We start from the raw sequence: 22,500 nt of genomic DNA on the forward strand, positions 1-22,500 counted from the left end.
ACATTTCAAAAGCCATCACCAGAAAAATTTCACTGCCCGCTATCCAGCAGTTTCTGGCAATTGCCACTGTCATTATTGCAAGAAAATAAAAATGTGTTTTCAAAGTGATCAGTCACTTTTATGGGCTTCTCTTAATGTTTTGTCTCTTCAGCTGCTTTTTGCAGTTGGAACAGGAGAGTGAAATATGGTAATTCACAAATCTGCTAATGTTTTCAGTCACAGAACACACACATCTTTTTGGCAGCTGCTTGCCAGCTGAACAGGATCCTTTCCACTACACAGAGCATGAAAGTAATGACGAAGAAGGAGCCTGAGTCAACACCATGAATTCAGAGCACGAGTGCCAGGATCCTCCAGACCCGGACTGCAGCCAGGATCCACTCCAGGAAATGAGTACCTGGATTTTTCATATCACACAGAAGTGTACGTTTACACAGTCACAGAAATAATTACTTTTGGACCCACTGAGTTTAAATATTAACTAGCATCAGTTTGTGAGCTTATAAAAAAGGTTGTCCGGTGCTCATTTAGAAATGAAAGAGAAAGTGTGTTCTCTTTGAATGCAGGGCAGATCCTGGAGGTGCCTGCAGAGGGATCTGGAAAACCTTTCCCATCTGCCTTCTGAATCATTTAAAACACCTTCACTTTTGTGAATCTCTGTAACAGCAGTCTCTCACAAAAAAGTGACTATTCCACAAAACTCTACATTCGATCAGAGGGCTCAGTATGTTTAGGTATTAATACTTAAATTAATGACATTTAATTGTTCAGACAAAAAAAATCAAGTATAAAAAACTGTCTCTCACCATTTTCCTGATGGGAAAACTCAATTCCATCAATAGTACAGCGTCGAAATACCATTTTATTTTCTGTTAGTGTCCCAGTTTTGTCTGAGAAGATGTACTGGATCTGTCCAAGGTCTTCAGTAATGGTGAGGGCACGGCACTGGATGGGCAAATCTGCTTCTTCATCATACAGGTCAATGTCATTGTGAATTAAGAAGACTTGGCCCAGTTTGACCAATTCAATTGACACATAAAGAGATATGGGGATTAAAATCTGAAAGAGAGTTTAAATTCTCAGTGAGGGGTGAAATAAATTTCACTGCTTTCTACCAGCAATTAGTCCTGGCACAGGTTGAATGGTTTCCAAAGAAACAGCTCTTCCTAGAGACATATTTTAGGACTGATGAATTCAGGGGTGAAAAAAATTCCTGCACACAATTGTGATGGAGAAACAGGGATAAGTGGCAAACACAAGACTCAATTCCTAGAGTACTAAATTCAATGGTGGGTCCTTCATAGGATGCCCTTACAAAACACATTTTCTGGACATAGGATCATTCTCCCTCTTACCCTTCTGAAACTCTGAAAGGATGGACTAGCACAGACTCTTAGTGCAGAAAAGTTTCACAAACCATTACTTTGCACACAACACTTCCCACCCACAAGCTTCCTTGCCCTCAAAGAATAATGAATTCTTAAGATGCACAAATATTCTGTTTCAGTAATGAAGAATAATCCCCCAAGGAATCTCTGAGCAGCTCTGAAAGTTATATTCAAATTTTGTTAATATTAAAGAAATTCTGTCCACTTAAATCTCAGTGCTGACATCAAGAAATCTGAAAAGCAAATGTAATTTTTTCCCTCACCCAATAAAATATTCCTTCCCAATTAGGCTTAATCACACTCAGATATACAAGTATCCTACTTCTAATTTAGCTTCTTTCCTAGACCAGATGAACCATACCTAGTTATTATTCCCCACTGGCAAATGGCAATTTTTGTTTCACTGTTTTTCTGAGCTGCTAAGTGGCCTTCTTATTTTGGAATTCTGGATATAGGCAGAAAAAAAAAAAAAAAAGCTGGCATTTAGATGTAAATATCTTTTTTGCATTTGCTAGATATTCTGAGTTAAAGATATTGTACATGTATATCCTTGTGGGGTTTCAATAGCAAGAAAATATGAAGTTAGAAAGAAAAAAAAAGAAAAAAGAAGCATTATTTCACACTTGGCTGGTTTGAAACACTCCTAGCAATATTTTCAAGTAGGATTAAGAAGGCACTGCACTGCTATTAATTGATATTAATTGTTCATTAGCGATGATACTCAATTTTGTGTAGCTTCTGTGGAGGTAACAGAGAGGTTTTTGTCTTTTACCTGCAACAGGATTATCATTGTCAGGAACATGTAGAAACCAGCAAGAACTGGAGCCACAAAATTGCCATTCTGGTCTGGGACATCGTAAGGTGGATGCTCCCAAAACTTTCCTGTCCAGATGCCATGCCCTGTAGGAATGAGGTACAAGGCTGAAATGGGCTGGGCAGTGGAGTGAGGGACAAAGCTTCTGAAACGTGCAGATATGGACTGCTCTAACAAAGCAGAGAGAGCATTTCCAAAACAATGCTCCCCAAGCAATGCTGCAAATCTTTTGGAGAATGCAGAGCACCTGCAGAGCTCTGCAGCACATGCACATGATTGATATGTAAGTGACAAATGAGTATTCAGGGATATTTTCATTCACCTCTGCTTCATCAGGTGTTTCCCACAGCTCTTAGCTCTGCACAGATCTTTTCTCACTCAGTGTTTCCCTGCTGGAAGACTCCATCCCTATCACCTATCCATAAAAATCCTCAGAGCTGAAGACTCTTTTTCCTCTCACAGAAGTAAACCTTAGAATCTCTGTATATAGACAAACTAAAATATTTCTTATCCTCCCTGACCATTCTTGATTTCAATCTGTCTTTGCTAAGAGTTGACAAATGCCCTAAATTCAGTCTGGGCCACTCATCTTTACATTCCTTCAATTAAATCATATCTCAAACTGCTTCTCCCTCTGTGTTTTAAATACCAGCAGTAGATATCATTGCACTGCTACAACAAAGCCTCTGTTCCAGGACTTAACAACATCCCATCACAATTGTTTTACCACTTTCCATACTTTCCTTATTGAAATAAACTTTTGTAAAGGAGGGTACTAAATTTACAGCATCAGAAGCTTCCCACAGAGCTAAGGCAAACAACTTGGTTTCCCTCATTGCATAATTTGTCCAGATGCCAAAACCTCTATCAGTCCAGCTCAAATCAAACTTCCATTAACAGCAGTTAACCAAGCAGTTGTTTTGCAGCATCTGCCTACTGAATTGCTGCCAAAAATATTCAAATTATTTCAGCAATGCTCTTTGGCTGCTTCAGACCACAGTCACATCTGAACAAGGAGAACTCTGCTCTACAAGCCACTTCTTACCCCAATTTATCACTGTGTGCAAGAACAATTCTGATAACTGATCCATCAGTGATACTTTTTCCTAGAACCCTAAATTCAGACAAGGCTGCAAAGCAACAACTCATGGCAGAGTCTCTGGACATTTGGGATGGCTGAAAGGTAATGGACTTTTTATGCTTTTACATGTTTAACTTAGATGAAGAATATTTTGTTTTAACCTGACTAGATAAATTATTTTTCAAATGCTGATTTTTTTCATCTCAGACTTCTTTTAACCTTAAATTGAAGGACTTTATTACTCAAGAGCCCCTACACACCAGACAAGGCAAGTCTCTAAATTCACATGACAGCAGCCAGGGAACAAGGAAAATAAAATCTCTCGTTCACACAGATCTCAGTTGTGAAACTGAAATCCCATTTTGGTGCCAAAAGTCCCACTGCAACATGAAGCAGTAATGCTAAAGCAGTCATCAAGCCTGTTCAGTTGTTCATCTGTTTTGGATGGTCCTTACTTCCCATGGCATCACACCTGATGACTGACTGGTGCCACATGACATTCCTCCAGGGCAGGCACAGGAAAACTTGATTTGGCTGTTGCTAAATCAGAGCAGTAGCACTGAGTAAGCTGGCACTGAAACAAGATCCATTAAAAGGAAAAGGGGCTCATGGGAGCCCCTGTCATCTCCTTAAAGCATTGCCCTATTCAAAAGTCAGTACACTTAAAATTTGGTCCTTTGCTCTGAATGATGAGATCCTGTTAATTCTGGCCTGCCTGGGACAGATTGCCATCAGAGCTGCAAGGCAAGCAGGTGCTTGCACACAGTGAAGATGATCTTTGTGAGATTACCAGTCCAGTAAACTCCAGTCAGTTACCAAACACCAGTTAATAAATTCACACGTGGTCACCAGCAAGGACCCCAGAAAAATGCAGGATATTCCAACACAAACAATTAATCCGTTTCACAGCCTGATGTAAAGGGGCTTTTGAGAAGGAAGCAAGCTGTGGAGGATGTAAACTGAATGAATTAGTTACGAGCAGCTCATGGGTTCTAAATTGTGTGTCTCTGTTTAATACCACTCCCAAACATATCAGAGGAAGACACTACTGAAATGAAAGTAAAGCAAAATCATTTTACTTTTGCTGCTATGCACAAGGAACAAACACCCCCTCAGGAGGGAAGGAAAATCTCAGCTGACAAATATCCATTCCTACAATGATTCCTACAAGTCCTACAGGATGGCTTTCTCTTGCTTTACATGTTTGATACCGTGGTGGGGATGAATCTTATCTGAAACATTTATAGCCACATTTTCTTCACCTGAATTGCTCAGATTTGCCATTTTAACTCATTGGAAAGACCAAGGAGCCTAAAGACCCCAAGAGCATTCAGCTGTAGATCTCACTCATGTCTGTAACATCCATTTTAATCACCATTTGGGAAATAGATTTTTGTCAGTGGTTCATACCTACAGCTCCAACAAGGCACATCACAAGCAGGAGTCCCACACATGAGAAGATGTCCCTGTTCATCCTCTGCTCGATCCTGCTGCGCTTGTAGCGAGGGCCGCTGTTGTTCAGCATGGCCTTTGTCTCATGACCTTCCAAACACAAATGAATATTATCATGCTTATGTAATAGTTTGCATTTTGGTCTGGTTTTTAAAAAAGTATTCTCCCCCCAGCTGAGGGCGGGCTGACTAATGTTGACATTCAGAACTTTCCTTGTCCATCTTCCTATTTGACAGAGTCTAAATATTGCAGTTTACCAAAAACCTCCATTATATCACAGGTTTCAGCTGTCATATACATTTTTCTGTCCCAATGATAGCAGATTAAGTAGGATCATAAGGTTTATATAAAATATCAAAGCCAAATATCCACAAGAAGAACAAGAAAATGAACGATAGTATTATATTCTGGCATTTTATGAACAAATTGTTTAGGTGCTATACAGATTCCTGAAACCTAGATTTGAATATTTTTCAGCAGCAATTCAAAAGGCACTAGATACATTTTGTATATTAAATAAAATTCAACAAGTCAGTGAAAAACAGTAATATTTAGCTTTTTATTATTTGATTGTAAAGTGCTGACAAAACAGTCATATGAGAAATAAAAAAATCCCCAATCCTTAAACTTAGTGAGATAGAGATGAGCAGCTATAATAATAATAATGAAAAAAAAAAGGAGTGCTGCAAGAAGTCAAGAAGCAGAAATTACTTTTTCAGTTCTATTAATGTTATCTAAATTGTGGCTCCACAACTGGGATATCTGGACACCATCTGTTGTTATATCGACTTGTATATTTTATGTTTATTTCTGCAGTCCTTTTCCCTGAAAACACAGACCCTGCAGGCTTGTATTTAGTTTTCATTTGTATGTGCATGATGTGTGTGACAAGGACTGTTTTCCAAACTGCCTTTTAGGTTTCTCTAGGGAAGTGTTTTAACTCAAGATCTGGAAGTTAGGCGCAGTTCAATCACACCTGCTGGATTCATTCCAGGTTTACATCAGTGGTTATTAATTAAGAAGAGAGCTAGAGAGAAAATTAGTCTCCAGCCTTATGTTCAGGACATTCACTCAAGAGCTGGGGATCCTGGCTTAATATTCCAATGGATATGTAATTATTTACAAAACCTGGAGCTGTGTCAGTGGGACCAGTTTATGCTACCAGTGCTTCTGTCCTTCCAACTCACACATAAGCACAAACCCTCTTGTTCCCCTTAGGCAGCTATTCAGTGTACAGGCAGGAGATTTGTGCTCCTCCCATACAGGCAGAACTCAGAACAAACCCTAAGCCTTCCCTTTGGTGAGCAAAATCTCTTAACCACAGAGCTTCACTGAAGGGGACAGCACTGCTGCTGCATTTCTGTTCCTCCAGCAGCTGTGTGAATCTTATTCCTCACTTTTCTTTTATGTCAGGCGTAATGGAATGCTTTGTATTGAAATCAAAACAAGCCAAAGCCCTCTAATCCCTCCCAGAAAGCCCTCAAAGAAGTGTTGATGAATTTATTTCAGGAAGAAATCGTGATGAGCTTATTTCCAAATATCAGTTCTACCATTCCTTTCCACTTCAGGTGATCATCAGGAAAAGAACAGTTCTGTAACAGTTATCACCTTCTAAGGACCAGAAAATCAGAAATATAGGAAATAAACAGCTTTGTTCTCCTCTAATCCTCACCCTTTCCTGTGCTGTAAAGCACAGCACCTCACCTACCCCCCTATTGGTACCTTGTCTCTATTTCTAGGTGCTGATGGGCTCATCTAAAATTTTCTGGTACTTTAGTATATGAAAAGCATATAATTCTTGCTGCTGTCCTAATCAGAATGAGAAAACTACATTGGCTGTCACTCTGTAATGAGGTTTTTGTGTTTTATGCTATTGCTTTGTGTAGAACAATTTGGGTAGCCATGAAAAGTAGAACTGTCCCCGGGTCAGATGGGAACTGCACAGACCAAGCAATTGCACTAAGTGATGGCTGCACTCCTCACAAAGGCTCCCATTAGAAAGAAAGTTTGAGGAGTAATAGAGTCATAAAAATGGAAAGTGTGCCATCTTATTATGTGACTGATCTTGATTGTTCAGAAAAGGTCACAGACCATGATTAAAAGCCAGAGTATAATCAATGTCAAAGAACCCTAGAAATGAGGCTGATACTGACTGAACCCAACCTAATTTTAGGGAAAAAAAAAAAACCCAAAACTTTTATGCTGACATTAACAATAAGAACTCAGTTGGAAATTGATTTGAAGACCTACTCCTATGAAAACCACCATGTCTTGGGTAAAACTTTAAAACTCCAACCTTTTCTACTGGCAGCTTAAATAACATAAATGGAGACCCACATTAGGATCTGTGCTGCTGATGAAGGGAACATACTGGGAAATCTGAGCTAAACAGGAGAAAATGAGGAACTGCAACAGGAGAAGGGAAGATAAATTACCCCAATTATATCAGGAATGATCCCCACTGAGATTTTTATACAGTAGCTGCTTTAAAAAAAAAAAGGATTACAGAGTTTGGCTCTGGCTCTCCTCCTCTGCCCAGTGGGCACCACCCTTGCATGTGGTGTTCACAGTGAGAGACCTGCAAAGGCAAAGCTGCCTTGGAAACATTTGGGAGCTGCAGACATTCAGAGTCCAGTTGTGGAGCAGTGAAATTTTCCTGTTGTCAGGAAAATTGTGCCAGGCTCTGGAGATTAATCTAAGCTAAATGACTCTCATAAAGGCATAACTTCTCTTTTCTCTTAGGTGGCTCAACCCTGAACCCCTTGCTGCTGATTAGGCATAAAACAGTTAATATAACTCTACTGGAAAGATAATAATAACTAATGGGATTAATTGTTGTGCTTGAATTGACTTTTATTTAATCTGCAAAGAAGAGGGAAGCTGATACACTCTGTCTGATGCAGAAGAGGACACAGCTGGCAAAGCCAATGATAAATCATGCTCACTGAGCAAAAGCAGTGGTAACACTCCAAAGGTAAAAGATGCTGAGGAACAGATGAAGTGACCCACTGCTGAACCTGCCACTGCTGCATTTGATCTGGGCACCAACACTGCCTCTCTTTGTCCATGTCTCCTGCACGAAGTTCATGGTTGCACAGACACACTCTGTCTGTGTCAGCACAAACCTGAGCTGCTGCTGCCTTTTCTGTCACCTCCAGCTGCTGCCTCACTGCCTCCTGCGTGCTGGCACTGGCACAGATTGAATGGATGAATGAAATTCACAGATGACTTTTTTTTTTTTCCTAATTAGCTCTTTAGCTGCTCCAGTTTCTACCCTGAGGAGCCAGTGAGACCTCCCTTAGGGCAGCTGTGTAGATTTTATGACAGATGGAATTAGTGATATAGCAAGAGCTGAGGGTTAAATACACCTGAGCAATTTTTTACTTGTCTGGATATTTTTACAAGATATTTGACATGCACAAGGACACTGTCACTTGCCAAAGACCCAGTGCAAGACTTGCTGGCTTTGGAGATGGATGAGTAGTACCTTAAAAAAAAAGTTATATACTTTTTCTGTGCACTACCAGTTTTTAAAACAAAATGTCTAATTAGGTTGCAATATTAGACTATATAGTTATTTTTTTAAGGATATTTACAGGGAAGTTCTCAGTTTACCTAAATAAAAAGTCCATCTTACCTGCATATATAACGATTCCTGCTGCAGCCTCAGTATTTCTGATTGTACAGCCACGAAGCAAGAGGTTTTCAATGTTGAGACCTACCTGTTCATGGTTTGGCTGCTCCCTAGAAGAAATATAATCAAATAAAGCAATTAATTCTTCTCTTCTAATGGAGTGTTAAAGAAAATTTTCACGTGCATGTCTGTTTCAAGCTGAAATAAAGTAATTTTGTAGGCCCCTTTTTGCTTTTATTTCCCTCAGCTCCAAGGAAACTTTTCCAGCAAAATGTTACAGAGAAGTCCAAGTCTTTCTTTTAAAGACCACTTGCACAATGTGTGTCATGATGCCAATACAAAGCAAGTTTGGCTTTCACTTGGAAATTTATCTGGCAGATTCAATATCTTATGAAAGAAAACAAGAGTCACTTTGCAACTTCTTACAGCCAAATTTATTTTAGAAAGATGAGCAGAGGTTCAGATGAATACATCTTCACCCTGCAAGAGCCTCTGTGGCTCCATCAGCCACCAACAGTCTTTGTGAATCTCCCTTCACTGAAGCAGCCTTTGGGCTGAGGAGCTCTTCCTCGTTCTCATCCTGGACACAAGACTTTTCATCCTGGCCAGAGGTGCCCCATCACTCACCAGATCCTTCTGCTTGCATACAAACTGGTGAAAACCAAAATGTCAGTGCCCGTCAGGCAGGAAATTTGTTGCTTGCCTCTGAAAATTGATGGCACACACCTGCCCCTACCCACAGCTTTCATTTTACACTGGTAGGTTCTTCCTGAGATCTTTACCAAAGCTGAGAGCTTCTATTTCAGATGCTCTGTCTTGTTCTGTTATATAAAGGTCAGGGTGGGAAAAGACCTTCTTTTTCCTAGAATAATCATTTCTCTCTACTTTCTGTTTGGTATTTTGTGTTTCATTTACCAGCAAATAGTCTCATCTCTCAAATGAGGGGCAAGGCTGGGTGTTATATTAGAGCTAAGTGAAGTCCAATGTCTAAGTGCAGCTGCACATGATTACACAACTTAAACTTGCCAAGGGAAAAGGTGTAGGTGTCAACAACCTACAGCTGGTGGAATTGTAAAAACATAATGCCAGAAATCTATTTTTCTTGGAATCTAAATTCAGCCTTGGGGAACTCATTTAATAGAAGCCTTCTTGCATCCCCTTGAACAGAATTTTCTGTGATTGGACATGTCAGATGGATGTCACTAAGTTATTTCTTACCATTTTTATCAGAGACTGCTCCTGCTATTTATAGAAAGGCAGTAGAGCCTCAATAATTTATTAAGGGTTCATGGACAAGAAGGTAGCCTGCTCCAAATAATTTGTGTTTACAAAATAGCTCAAATCTCAGCAGACCCAAGACAGAAACTTCACTAACTCTCAGCAAGGAATTTTCCCCACCAAATCCTTTCTTCTATTCCTGAAGAGGGGAGAGAAAGGCAGCTAATTCCATGTTCCATCAAGCAAGTGAGATAATAGGCATTCACCAAGGAGATTTCTGTCACAGACTTTCAGCTGAGAGTTGAATATTTTGAAGCCAGTCCTGAGTGCTAAGGGTGTGTATTTGTGTGTGTGTTTCCTTGTGTCATATCTCCTACTTTTCTATAATCTAAGTGCTCTTTGCTAATTGGAGGGATTGCTTCAATTTAGATTGTACCCAGTGTGCCCTGAAGCCAACAACCACAGCCAGCAATCAATACAAACTCGACCTCTTTTTCCCTTGTAAGAAATTGCAGCAGAGGAGAATTGGCATTGCTGTTAGAGGCACCATTCTTACAGGGCACAGCCTCAAAACCAGGTTGGGTATGGTCAGTGCTAATGGAGATAACTCCCTGGTTTGCTCTGTCAGAGAGCCAGCCATCTGCAGCTCCTCCAGGTGCAACACTCTCACTGCTTCTTGCAGAGCCATTAATTCCTAGTTTAGCTTTTGGTAAATTTAGCAAAGCTGGGGCATGGGTGAGGATGCTGGCATATTCATGCAGTTCAATTATTTGCATGACAATGGGGCAGGCATTTGGTCTGGGGCAGTAGGAACTTTGGACAACTCTCTGCTGTGGTGTGGGAATAACCTGCTCTGTGTTGGAGGGTAAGAGAATGTTAAGACATGAGACATGACACAGAAATTTGCCTTATAATTCATAAATGGGGTTAAATCTGCTGAATTTGCTGTTATGCCTGTACCAGAATTATTTAATGAAGAAAGACAAAAAAGAAAGCTACCCTACTTTTTTATACTAGTCTAGTGCATCAGTTCAATAGCATTTTGCATGCATGTTTGACTTTTCTACCTTTCTAATAAGAAGAAACTCTGGATTATTAGGTCTCAGACACCTTTTCCCTGTGGCTGTAAAGGTGAAGAAACCAGAGCCATGCAGATGGATACCTGAAACAACTGGAAGGATTTATCTAAACCTAGTTTAGTCCAATCATCAGGTCAAATGTACATGAGCTTATGTCTAAGTTTTGAAGAGAGCTGAATCTCTGTGAAAATAATTTGTAGGAAACAACCGTAAATGCAATGCCAAGCCTTGGTTCTACCTTGCCACAAAACAGAGTCCAAGTCTACATTTTATATTGACTTCTGGATCTGGGAATAGATAATAGTGACAACCACCAATTTCCTCAAAATATGTTCCTTCCATCCAATTCCTCCAAGAGGACTATCAAAGTACAGATCAAAAATGTATTTATGGATAACAAATACTTACATGTAACCTTTGAATTTATTGAGATCATTGTTTGGCATTTCACAGACGATGGTGTTTTGGAAAAATTCCGGTTCAAACACAGTATCCTACAAGAGAAAACACACTGAGTGTCAGATCCAATGAGTATTTGAAATGCTAAACACCAAAAAAAGCTTAATTTAGACCACCAGGGCTGGAACACTTGCCCTAGCAGGAGATACAAGACATTTTAACTCATTCAGCCTGAAGAAGAGCTTCAGAAGGGCTGAGTATTTCCTCCTCTTGGAATAACAACTGGTTAAATTAAGTGAAGAAAATGCTGTGTACTGAACAAGACATCACAGATGCCAATTAGTGGAAACACCTGTCTTCATTTTAAGTGCATATAACAAAGATAGGCGATTTAGATTAAAGATTAGGATGAAATGCTTCCCTGTGAGGGTGGTGAGGCCCTGGCACAGCTGCCCAGAGCTGTGGGTGCCCCATCCCTGGGAGTGTCCAAGGCCAGGTTGGATGGGGCTCTGAGCAAGGACTCATGGCAGGGACACCTTCCACTAGGCCAGGCTGATTCAGAGCCCAGCTTAACCTGGCCTTGGACACTTCCAGGGACAGGGCACCCAAAAGTTCTCTGGACAACCTGTGCCAGGGCTTCACCCCCTGAAAGGGAAGAATTTATTCCTAACATTTCATCTAAACCTACTCTCTGTCAGTTTTAAGCCATTACCCTTGTCCTGTCCCTCCATGCTCTTGTCAATAGTCTCTCTCCACCTTTCTTGCATCCTAAACTGAAGAACTAAGCCCAGTTAGTTCTAACCCAACTGAAGAACTAACTAATATGTATTTACTTCCTCCCTGTTTAAAGAGTCACTTTATAGGCAGAATTACATCTGAGGGGGTTTCAGGCAGTTCATAAATCACAGGACCAAGCAAAGCTCAAAGAACAAGGAAGAAGCTGGCACACTAAAACCTGCAGTGTGATACCACATCCACTGTTTTTTTATCCAGCACACTGTTCACACAAGCACACCACAAGAGCAGGGTGATCCAGGAAGTTTTGTCAGCTCTGACCTCCTGAGCACTGGCTGCCACCAGGGCCAGAATTGCATTCCACCCTGTTCATGTAACAGGAGTTCTTAAGTATAGACATTCCTGGGCATACAGTTTATCTCAATAATAACTCAAAGTCTAAAGAAAATCACCATGAATAGGCAGTCAGGCAGGCATAATTTAGCACAGGGGTATTTTCTGATATAGTGGAAGACTTCCACACATTATGAACAACTGGGGCAAAAGTTTGCATTTTGTGTAATGGTAGAGCACCCTGTTCTTGTCTAAAAGGAAAAATAGGTAGAAAATCTAACATATAAATTAGAACTATGTGACAAAAATGCAACATTTTAAAAATGTTAGGTAGCCAGATTACTGTTTTTCTGCTCAATCTTTACATATTAAAATTTAGAGTGTGTCTCAGGAACAAAACCTCTCCCTAATCATCACTGGAAGGCACTGGAAAAGGCCTGTGCTATGCCACAATATGAGACAGCCCTTAATTGTCTTTGAAAAGTGATTTCCATTTGAACAACAAGCGAATAACACGAGTACACCCCTGATCTCAACTGGCCATGGAAATGGTGTGCTTTGTTTAATGTCTGGTTGCTCCATGGCAGCTGTGTCCCACACACCAGTAATCCCAAAAGATCTTCCAGTGGCACTGGTAATAATTGCTGAATAAATTAATGTAATTCCTAGAATTATCTGAGAGGTTTTATTTCCTGTCTGCTGGACTGATTCCAATGGAACAAAGTTTTCCTCCTCGTGTGCTACCACTCCTTAAACTTGTTCTGGGTTATTTGAAAAACTGCCCTGCTGTGTGTTTAAAGATACTTGAAAATGTAACAACAATATGTAAGTCATATTTTCTAGTTTACTTCAGGTTTTTCCAACATGAGCCACATGAGTAAAGTAAAGGAAAGGAAAGTAAAGGGAAAAGGTAAAAAGGAAATGATACTGCCTATGAAAAATAAATGGTGATTTTAAGAATTCCAACTGAATCACAAACTGATGTCAAACATTTAACTTTAAAAAAAAAACCAACTAATTTACTTTGGGTTCCTATGTAACTGCCAGCCCATAGTGCCTTAGAGCAGCTCCAGCTGAGCTCCCACACCTCCACCTGCCTACGCAGTGAGTTTGGTGTGTCAGGACACCAGAGACACAGAATCCATAAGGAAACCCACGGATGCTGTGGCAGGGGACCACGAGCTTTCTTCCAGCTGCCATGCAGAAATGAACCCCTGTGTGCAGTGGCTGGAGACAGATGTGCCCATTTTGTGGGTGGCACAGCCATTTGTGGGCTGCCCTGCCGCACTGACCTGGCTGCTGAAGCCCATCACCACGCGGCGCTGCTTGAGGTTGGTCTCCCCGTCCAGGTTGGCGGTCTCCAGGTGGCAGACCCCGTTCTGGTCAGAGGAGTGGAGCAGCAGGATGTCTGCTGGGACAATCTCGTTGCACTGCAGCTGCACAAAGTCCCCCACTCTGACGTCTTTCCAGCATTTCTCCACGTAAGCGTGTTCCTCCCTGTGGCATTGAAAGAACAACGTGGGTGATGAGGGGCATTAGGAAGGCAGGACTGCTGGGTTGGGGGGCTTCAAAAACAGAAAATAGGGCATAGGGATACACCATTTTTAAAGAAGCTTTTTTAAAGAACACAGAACAGAAGCTAGAAATTAAGGATTCAGACACTTCCACAGCACAACTTCATCATTTGTCATATTCAAACTAAAGCTTTACATGGAATAAAACATTTTCAGCAGTTCTCTTTCATTCTAGCACTAGTCCTATAATCTGCACAACAAAATATTGCAGGCAGTTCAGACTAACAGAGGTATTTTTGAGTATCTTACTGAAGAAATTCAGATTATTGTTTTTGACTGTGACTGTTTCCTAGACACTTTCCAACATCAGCATATAGCTCCTGAAAGAAGTAAACTGATACTTCAGCTGCACTTGCTTCAGGTCTTTCCAGTTTGTAACTCTCAAGAGGTAGTTACAAATTTTTAGCTTAGTGCAGAGAAACAACTTCAAAAGGTGGAAGAGCTGACAAATGGTCCCTTAGTATTAAGCAAAAAAAAAAATACAACCAGAGCCCAAATTTAATGGAAAAGTTAAAGTAAGAAACAAAGAGCTTATAAATTAACAAAAAATTAAAAAAAAAAAAGAGCTTATGGGGTTCAAAGAAAAGAAATTACTATTTCATCAATGAACTTAGCTCAGCAAATAGCAGACATTTTTTGACATTGTATTTTCAGTAATTAATCCTTCAACTGCTCTTAACCATCTAAGCAGACCAGAAACAACACAATAAGCTTTAAAATTAGTTAATGGGAAAAAAAAGCACTGCAACAATGGCTTGGTTCCTCTAACTCCTTGAGAGAAATTTATTTTTTCAGGATGAATAACTGAATCATCTTATGCCTTGCTCTGTGAGAGGGAAAATGCTCATGATACTTTACCAGACAGACAATTAAAGGCTTTTTGTAATGACTCAGAGTTTCATTTTTGGTTAAGTTTTTAATCATCCTCATCTATTGGATGGAGAATACTATCTTCCATCGAAGTGTCTGTGTCAGAGAAGGGGAGCAGTGATGGGAGAGATAAAGAGTTTTGCTGCAGTTCAAAGCACACGTCCAAGCGCTGCCTCCCTGCCAGGCCAGGGGCTGCTCCCTGCTCACCCACTTTGCTGGGCTGGTGCAGAGCCAGCCTTGGCACTGCCAGGCAAACCCTCTCACTGGGCTTGCACCCTCAGCCACAAAACAGCAACAAGCAGGCACCTGTGCAGCTCATGCAAGAAAGTAAATTCTGTCCATTTCCCAGTAGTTCTGAATTTTCATTAAAAAATCAGAACCCTCCAGACTGATGGTTTGAATCCCTTTACTGCTGCTTTTGAAGCACTTACTAAACAATGAGGTTGTAGCAATATTTTTTCATCTTACATTGATTTTTCTTTCTTGAATTTTTAATTCTTCTCATTTTGTCTGATTCTGCTTACCTGCATGTCCTTTTTCTTTTGTGCAACAACAGACATAAAAGACCACACAGAAGAACAGAGGTTTTTGTAAGTTAATTAGGTGCTGCTATGCATTTTAAAAAAATCAAATTAAATTTCTATTTGAAAAGTATTTTAGCAAGTGTATGCTGAGTATTTAATCCTCTACAAAGCAGATACTAAGTTAATATAACAAATCAGCTATGTAAGCACCAATCCTTTCCATGCCAAACAACTTCTGAATAGGACTTCTTAATTTGTTTGCCTAAAACATGAAAGAAAGAATACAAGATCAGTTTAGAGGAAGCAGATGTCTCGTCTTGCCATCCTAGACATTTGGATGCCATTTATAGTTTGCATATAATGTTTACTGTGGCTTCTCCATGGTAATCCTACCTCTCTGTACGTCAATTCTTGCACAAGTAAGAAGTTTACAGAACATATTTCTGATTTTGTCCACTCATAAAATGCTATAGAAGGGCCTTGTCTAGCTGTCTGTGTTCCACATCAGCTGAAAGAAATCAGATTAGCCCAAATAATCCACAGAAATAATGGATTTGTAATTTTTTTTTCCAATAGCTCGCTACGAAACCTACATTACGTGTAAAGCTTCAGGCTTCTAGCCAGCCACTAATTAGAGAGAAGACAGTGAGTCAGAAAAGCCAAATGACCTCTTTCAGATCAGAGGAAAAGCCTTCCTAGGCACAGGGACTGCAGCTCAGGGGTTGCTGGAATCCCAAACCTGCATTCAGGGGAACTGTCACTCTATCCCAATGAGTATTCAAAGAATTTCCTGCTCCTGAAGAAAACTTCATCTGAACCTGTAAGATTAAAATTTTGATTATATTATATGATTAATAATTAAAAATGCTAAAAATAGTACAAAGCTTTTCTACAACTTTGTAGGGAATTGCCAGTGGATGAAAGGAAGAAAGCACTTCATGATGAAACTGGTGCACCCCACGGCAGCTCTGTCCTAGTTGTCTAACAAGATTTTTCAGATGAAGCAGTTTCCTTTCAGCAATCCCTGTAACTGGGAACACTGCCCATTTTCTGTTCACTGATGAAAGTTAACAGCACAAGCTCTGGTTGCTAAATAAACAGAGGAGCTTAATAAACCCAAGATGGTCTGATGAGAAACACACAAAAAGGGCAAAGCTATTGAACCAATAAAATAAAAACCACCAGATGTGGGGATTTTCCATAGGTGGGATCTGGACCCTTGATTCGTACAGCGTGTGGTGTCAGGGCTGTGGCACACTGAAGACAAGAGCTAAGATGAAAGTTCCTCAGTTCCTGCTCTCTTTTACCAGGCAATTGATCAAAAGCACATTCAAAAAGTGGTCCCTTGCTCATAGATATCATGATGATGCCCATCAGAGGATACTGCCAATGAAAAGAGGCCTTGAACAGTCAAAATGATGTCTGCCAGAACTGTTATTGAACTCATCAAATCTGAACAGAAGGCCTGAACTAAACAGATTTTATGAAGTAATTTCTGGGAAAAAAAAAGGATCATAAAAAAATCCTGCTGCAGTTGGAGATTGTGGGGGAACTTGAATAAATTATTGACTTTGTGTCAACAATTTGATTTCACTTTCTTGGATTCAATAAAGATAAATTTCAGAGAAAAACTGGATCAAAATGCATGGTGAATGGAGGGAAATAAAAGTTATTGTTCTGCTATACAGAAAAGATTAAATAAAAGTAATTTTTCACATGTACTGCACAGTATGTGTGTCTGCTAGATTGTCTTAAAAAAGATCTTCAGAAATCTTTGTCATATAGAAACATTTTATCAGACAATTAGTCCAGTGAACTTATTCCCTAGAATTACTGCAAGCTCTATATCAAGATCCTTTGCAGTTCAAAATAAAGATATTGTTTGCTCTGCACTATATCCCCCCAAATTGTCACCAGGTCATGGCACATAGAAAAATATATCAGTGTTGTCAATAGAGAAATCTACATATTTATATTTTGTTGTATGTAAATTTGCTAGAATGCTGTATTTGAAAATGGCCTCCTTCAAGCACCACCTATTTTATAAAAAAACAATATCCTGGGATCCTGGGTCTACATGGCAACAGGCTGAATCACACAGCTGCTTACTCTTTACAGTCTATTTTTGCAAATAAAAATCTTGCCCAGTTTTATGCTATCAAAGATTATATAGCTTTTATATGCAAACCCCTCACAAAATATTTTCAAAGATCACTTCATGTCCATGACCTCACCATCAAGAGCTACCGCCACAAAGCAAAAAAACCTGACAGCAAAGGAGCAGATTTAGGACTCAAGGAAGTCACTAGGTCAGACAGGAACTGATTCTGGAAACTGTCCATAGGTCAGAGTACAGCACAATTGGCTGATGATGTTCCTGATCTGCACACGCTGCCTGGGCATGGGAGGGTGCCAGGGTGTGTGTGTGGGTTTGTCACTGCTCCTGCCACCATGCCATGCCATGCCATGCCATGCCATGCCACCCCATCCCATCCCACCCCATGCCATCCCATGCCATGCCATGCCATGCCATCCCACCCCATCCCATCCCATCCATCCCATCCCACCCCACCCCATCCCATCCCATCCCATCCCATCCATCCCATCCCACCCCACCCCATCCCATCCCACCCCATCCCATCCCACCCCACCCCACCCCACCCCACCCCACCCCATCCCATCCCACCCCATCCCATCCCATCCCATCCATCCCATCCCATCCCATCCCATCCCATCCCATCCCATCCCATCCCACCCCATCCCAGTTTTTGTTCCAGCACACCAGCCCAGCAGCACCAGTGGTTCCATTTATCAGTGCCCAGTCCTGTACCCAGCCCCAGCCTTTCCTCACAGCACCAAACTCTCAGGATTTGAACACTATGTTAAGACAGCAAAATTATATTTTAAAAATAACTGAAATGGAATATTTCTAAAGTCTAATAAAGTACATACACTTGTATCATACTGGCATTCCAAATTCCTCAATGCTAATAACAGATCCTATCTTCCCATATGCTTAAACTGCCTATAGCATCATAACAAGCAACTTACTGTCTCAATGCTACAAGCCTATGCTCAACTTCCATAAAAAACTGAACCTTATGTAAACTTTAAGTAAGTACCAGATCTTTATAAATGCATTATTTGTTCATATAAATGGTTTTTGATTTATTTTAACTCATCTTTGAAGAAATAAAATAAAACAGATGTAAACAGCATGTTACTTAGACCTTACTAGGTTATTTTTGTAAATTGTAGATTTTTGTATTTAGGAAAATGTTTTTGTTTTTTTTTTACTGCCTTGAAAAAAATACTATTGTTACAATTATTCCTGGCACCAGCTGGAAGGAACAGATAATTTCAAGGTGACTCAGTTGATGTCTCCTAATCATTAGCATTAGTTTCTATGGACTCTAATTAACTGGTAAAGTTTCTGGAAAGCACAGCCTACATCAGCTTTTTGATAGTCATATCTTTATATGACCATGTAGCTCTTGAGGTCACATGGTAGAAACCCTCCACTCTCCAGGTTTAGTGGTATTTTAAAAGTTCAGACAGTTAGGTTGAATCTTAATGCCATGAGGCCATGATTTTGCAGGTCTCTGAGCCAAAGCCAGAGATTCTTATTTATTTGGTCTTAAAGTTTAGTCATTAGCTCCTGCTGCTAAGCCATTGCACCTTTTCTGTGAAGCAGCTTTAATTGTCTTGGCAGGTAATAGATCTTGAAGAAAGCTCTGATCAAGCAATACACGAAGCAGTGGTAGCTTTAGTAATGCATTTTATGGATTTTGTTCCACAGAGATTGAGGATCCTCCTGTAGCAATACACCCTGACTGACAATATTGCAGCTCACTGCTCTTCCACCTTCAGGTGCTGCTGCCTGGACCAGCTGAGAGCTCTTTGCATTTATTCAGTTCAGCTTGTCCATAATTCTTCACAATGCAATCATCATATCCCACACAAGGTGTTTTAATTTCTTCATGATTTTAGTAGCACTGGTTTCAAGCAGTGCCATGGTGACACAACACACCTGAGTGTTCTGTTGGGTAAGGACATTTTCTCTCTCTCACTGCAAGGCTGAAGAATTCCTCAAGCAGAAAGCACTGTTTGTGTCAAACTCACTGCTAATTCAGGCATCCACAGCTAAATTAGGGACAAAATTTCCACAGCACATGAAGAGCAGACAAAAATGCCAGGGATGGCAGAGCAGGGGATGCCCATTACCAGAGAACAACACTCATGTTTAACATTAGGCAGTAGTAACTTGCAGCTAGTCCAAGTGCCTGCTTTGTGGCTGTCACAGGAATTCACCTGTTCAGGAGGTCTTCAGCCTCCAGCTGGTGAGATTCCTACGCTGTTCAGGGAAGGTACCACTGAAGCCTTGATATTGCTATGCCCAAGAAAACTGCTTGCAATTTTACCTGTGGTGAGGTTTTAAGTGGGACACAGACTTTAGCCCTTTTTTTGTGTGTGTAAAATGAACCCACTAAGGCCTCCAGCAGGCTCCTAGTCTTTAAAGTTATGCTTTGTCAGAAAACAAAAATAACAAAGCAGAAAGAAAAGGCTCTTTAACAAGAGAAAACTCAGTGCTGCTGACCAACACTTTTAATTAAGTGTTGGCAAGAAATCTTTCAGTTCTTATGCCCTTGTCAGAATGGGAATTTTCTCTCATCCTGCTTTCTACTTTACAAACTTTCAGTTCACCTTGGGTTGAATGAGTTGCTTATGATATTTCTGAGTCCAGAGAAAAATTGTTTTTCTTTAAACTCTGAGTTTTGACAGTAGGTCAATCCCTGCTTTCAAGCATGTTCCCCTTTCTCTGCTCTTTTCCAGATGCCCCATACCTCTGTTGGTCACTGCATCCCTGGCCAGTCCCAGGCACTATCCCAGACAGGGGGGGCACCCACAGGAGATAAAATCTCTCCTCTGTTCAGAAATCCAGTTACACAGAGCAGGTGAAGGAGGTTCAAACAGAAGGGCAGCCTTTGCTGCCCAGCTTCCCATAAAGTATGGATGGTCACCTGCAGGCAAGCAAATCTCCATTGCTGCCAGAGAGAAAATTGCAGCACAGACTCACAGTACTTCAGCTGACTGAAAAACTTTAATTCTCTTTCAAAACAGTGGGTCCAGATTAAGCCACTTTCAGTTTTTCTGCTGTTGGCAGTTCTCATTTCATGCACCACAATAATGAGCGCTTTATTTTTTCCTTCTTTCTATACCTCTGCTCCAGGGCTAACCCAGAGTTAGTGCTGATGCAAAAATCTTTAAATGTTTTAAAACCTTACACTAAGTAGACAAAGAGTCAGAGTGAAGGCCAGCCTAAACTTTTTGTGCCACAGGCATCAGTGGACCGAGAGAGGAGGAGGAGGAGATTGATGCTTGTAGGAACTACCTGAAAATGACAAGGTCTGAAAGTATTTCAGAGGAACTTTCTATGGAAAGAGTAATCAGGCCACCTCATTTAGGATGCCTGTTGGCTTACCTGCTTCTCCAAAAGGGCCACAGGATGATTCAAGGCACATAAACAAGGTTTCCCTGAGTCACTGTCTCAGATACCTGGATTTAGGTTCTTACAATTAAGAAATATGAATTGCTTAAATAATGTTAATGTTTTTGTGACTGCTGCTGTGCCATAATGAACTGTGCATAGCCTTTGCATTTGTATCTTTATGTCTACTAAAACACTGAGGAAAAAATAGGTTTAATCTTCTAAAAATGTGCAATTGATGCAAAAACCTGTCTGAATGCTATGGAGTGTTTACAGAGCTTGATATAACCCTTGGGGTACATCACAGCCAAGCTACATAATAGTTACACAACAATTAGTTCCTTGAACATTATAGAACTTCAAGAAAATTGAATATATATGATAGCTTATAGCAACTATTGCACTGGCATTCACTTTCAGGTTTGTGTACCACATTCAGTGCTGGCCCCTGTTAATAAGTTAATGACAAACTGATGAGAGAGTTTAGAGAAAAATAACCATGGGAGCTTTGGAGGGTCTGACTGACTAGAAGGAGGAAGAGAGCAATGTGTGCCAGTCTTGACTAAAATGTCTCTGGGTGTTGCATATAGGTACAGCCTTGTGAAACAAGGGCCTTGTTACCCCTGTAAACCATGGCTCAGGCCTGCTACTGTGGCTAAGTAGAAAAGGACTGTGGGGAAGGGACTCAGCTGAATTAGGGGTATGAAAACGAGTTATAAACCATTGTGTGTTCACATTGTGGTGTATGGTGGTTGGTTGAATTGTGTTTGTTATGCTTTAAAACTATGTAACTGATACTGGGCAAACTCCTTAAAAAGGCCTGGTTTTTGCAATAAAGCAGCTCTCCTTTGCACCTGCCTGGGGACTCTGTGTCACTATGGACCCTCACCCACATCTGGGTGCAACAAAATGAATATGATAAAAATCACACATATTTGGAGATTATAATTGACTGTTATGGATGGAGTCTAACTAATTAGGGTTCCATGAAACCAGGCGACTTGAGAAATGTAAATGCAATTAAAGAGGCATAATAAAGTATAGCATCATAGAAAATGCTTTGGTGTTTTGTAGTAATGGAAGTCTGCCTTGCTTGGAAAATGATAAAGCAGACAAAGTGTATTTCAAAGAACACCATGAGAAAGCAGGCATTTAAACATAGGTCTGAACCATCTGCAATTCAGATTTCTGTTCTTTCCTTTTTGTGTGTGATTCATTCCAACAGCACAGCAGATTGTCTACAGAGTATGATTTCAAAAGTTTTGGTTCCAAAAGTACAAACTCCTCCATCAAACATCTGGGTTATTGCATCTCCCCAGGACACTTTAATGCCTATTAATTGTTTCTCATTTTTTCAATTAAACATTCTTTAAATACACTACTGGAAGTGTCTTTTCTTTCATTTGACCAGCAGACCAGATTTCCCATTTCAGCTGATCTCTGTGAAAAGAAAATTAGAATAAATATGTTTACAGGCCAGCCTATTTAATTTTAATTTCCCTTGCTCTCTGTTGAAAGAAGGCAATTTACTGCATTTCCCCTGGTCCTCAAGAAAGTTTTGGAGAACATTCAGTATCTGGAAAAGTTTGGTTTGCCTTTGTATTTCTTTTGGAACAGGTGCCAGAGTCCTTATTAAAACATGAAATAAAGACGACATACACTCCAAGATAATCTCTTAAAATCTAAGTAATATTTCATCTAGGATGGGAGATCAGTTGTTCTATTAGAAATAACTTTTTGCTGCCACAATATTAACAAAATTTGCAGTGTCCCAAAAAGACTTTCACCTATGCTAAAACAATTACTTATTTTCATGATTCATATGGAATAAAATTAGAAGACATCATGCCCTTCCATGACTTTGCAGCTTCCCAAAGCACCAGAGAAGCCTGATTGAAATTATTCATAATA

General features: G+C 40.2%; 1 protein-coding gene across 1 annotated transcript in view; it reads right to left on the reverse strand.

Moving 5' to 3' along the window:
• Positions 1-22,500, reverse strand: part of ATP10B (ATPase phospholipid transporting 10B (putative)) — a 49,079-nt gene that overhangs the window by 20,906 nt on the left and 5,673 nt on the right. The window contains exons 3-8 of the mRNA XM_077186457.1: positions 13,426-13,630; positions 11,075-11,160; positions 8,373-8,479; positions 4,694-4,825; positions 2,161-2,288; positions 807-1,059 (exon numbers count right to left, since the gene is read on the reverse strand). Coding sequence (XP_077042572.1) covers positions 807-1,059; positions 2,161-2,288; positions 4,694-4,825; positions 8,373-8,479; positions 11,075-11,160; positions 13,426-13,630 — 911 coding nt within the window. The remainder of the gene's footprint in view (positions 1-806; positions 1,060-2,160; positions 2,289-4,693; positions 4,826-8,372; positions 8,480-11,074; positions 11,161-13,425; positions 13,631-22,500) is intronic.

This window comes from Agelaius phoeniceus, chromosome 15 (assembly GCF_051311805.1).
Source record: "Agelaius phoeniceus isolate bAgePho1 chromosome 15, bAgePho1.hap1, whole genome shotgun sequence".
NCBI lineage: Eukaryota > Metazoa > Chordata > Aves > Passeriformes > Icteridae > Agelaius > Agelaius phoeniceus.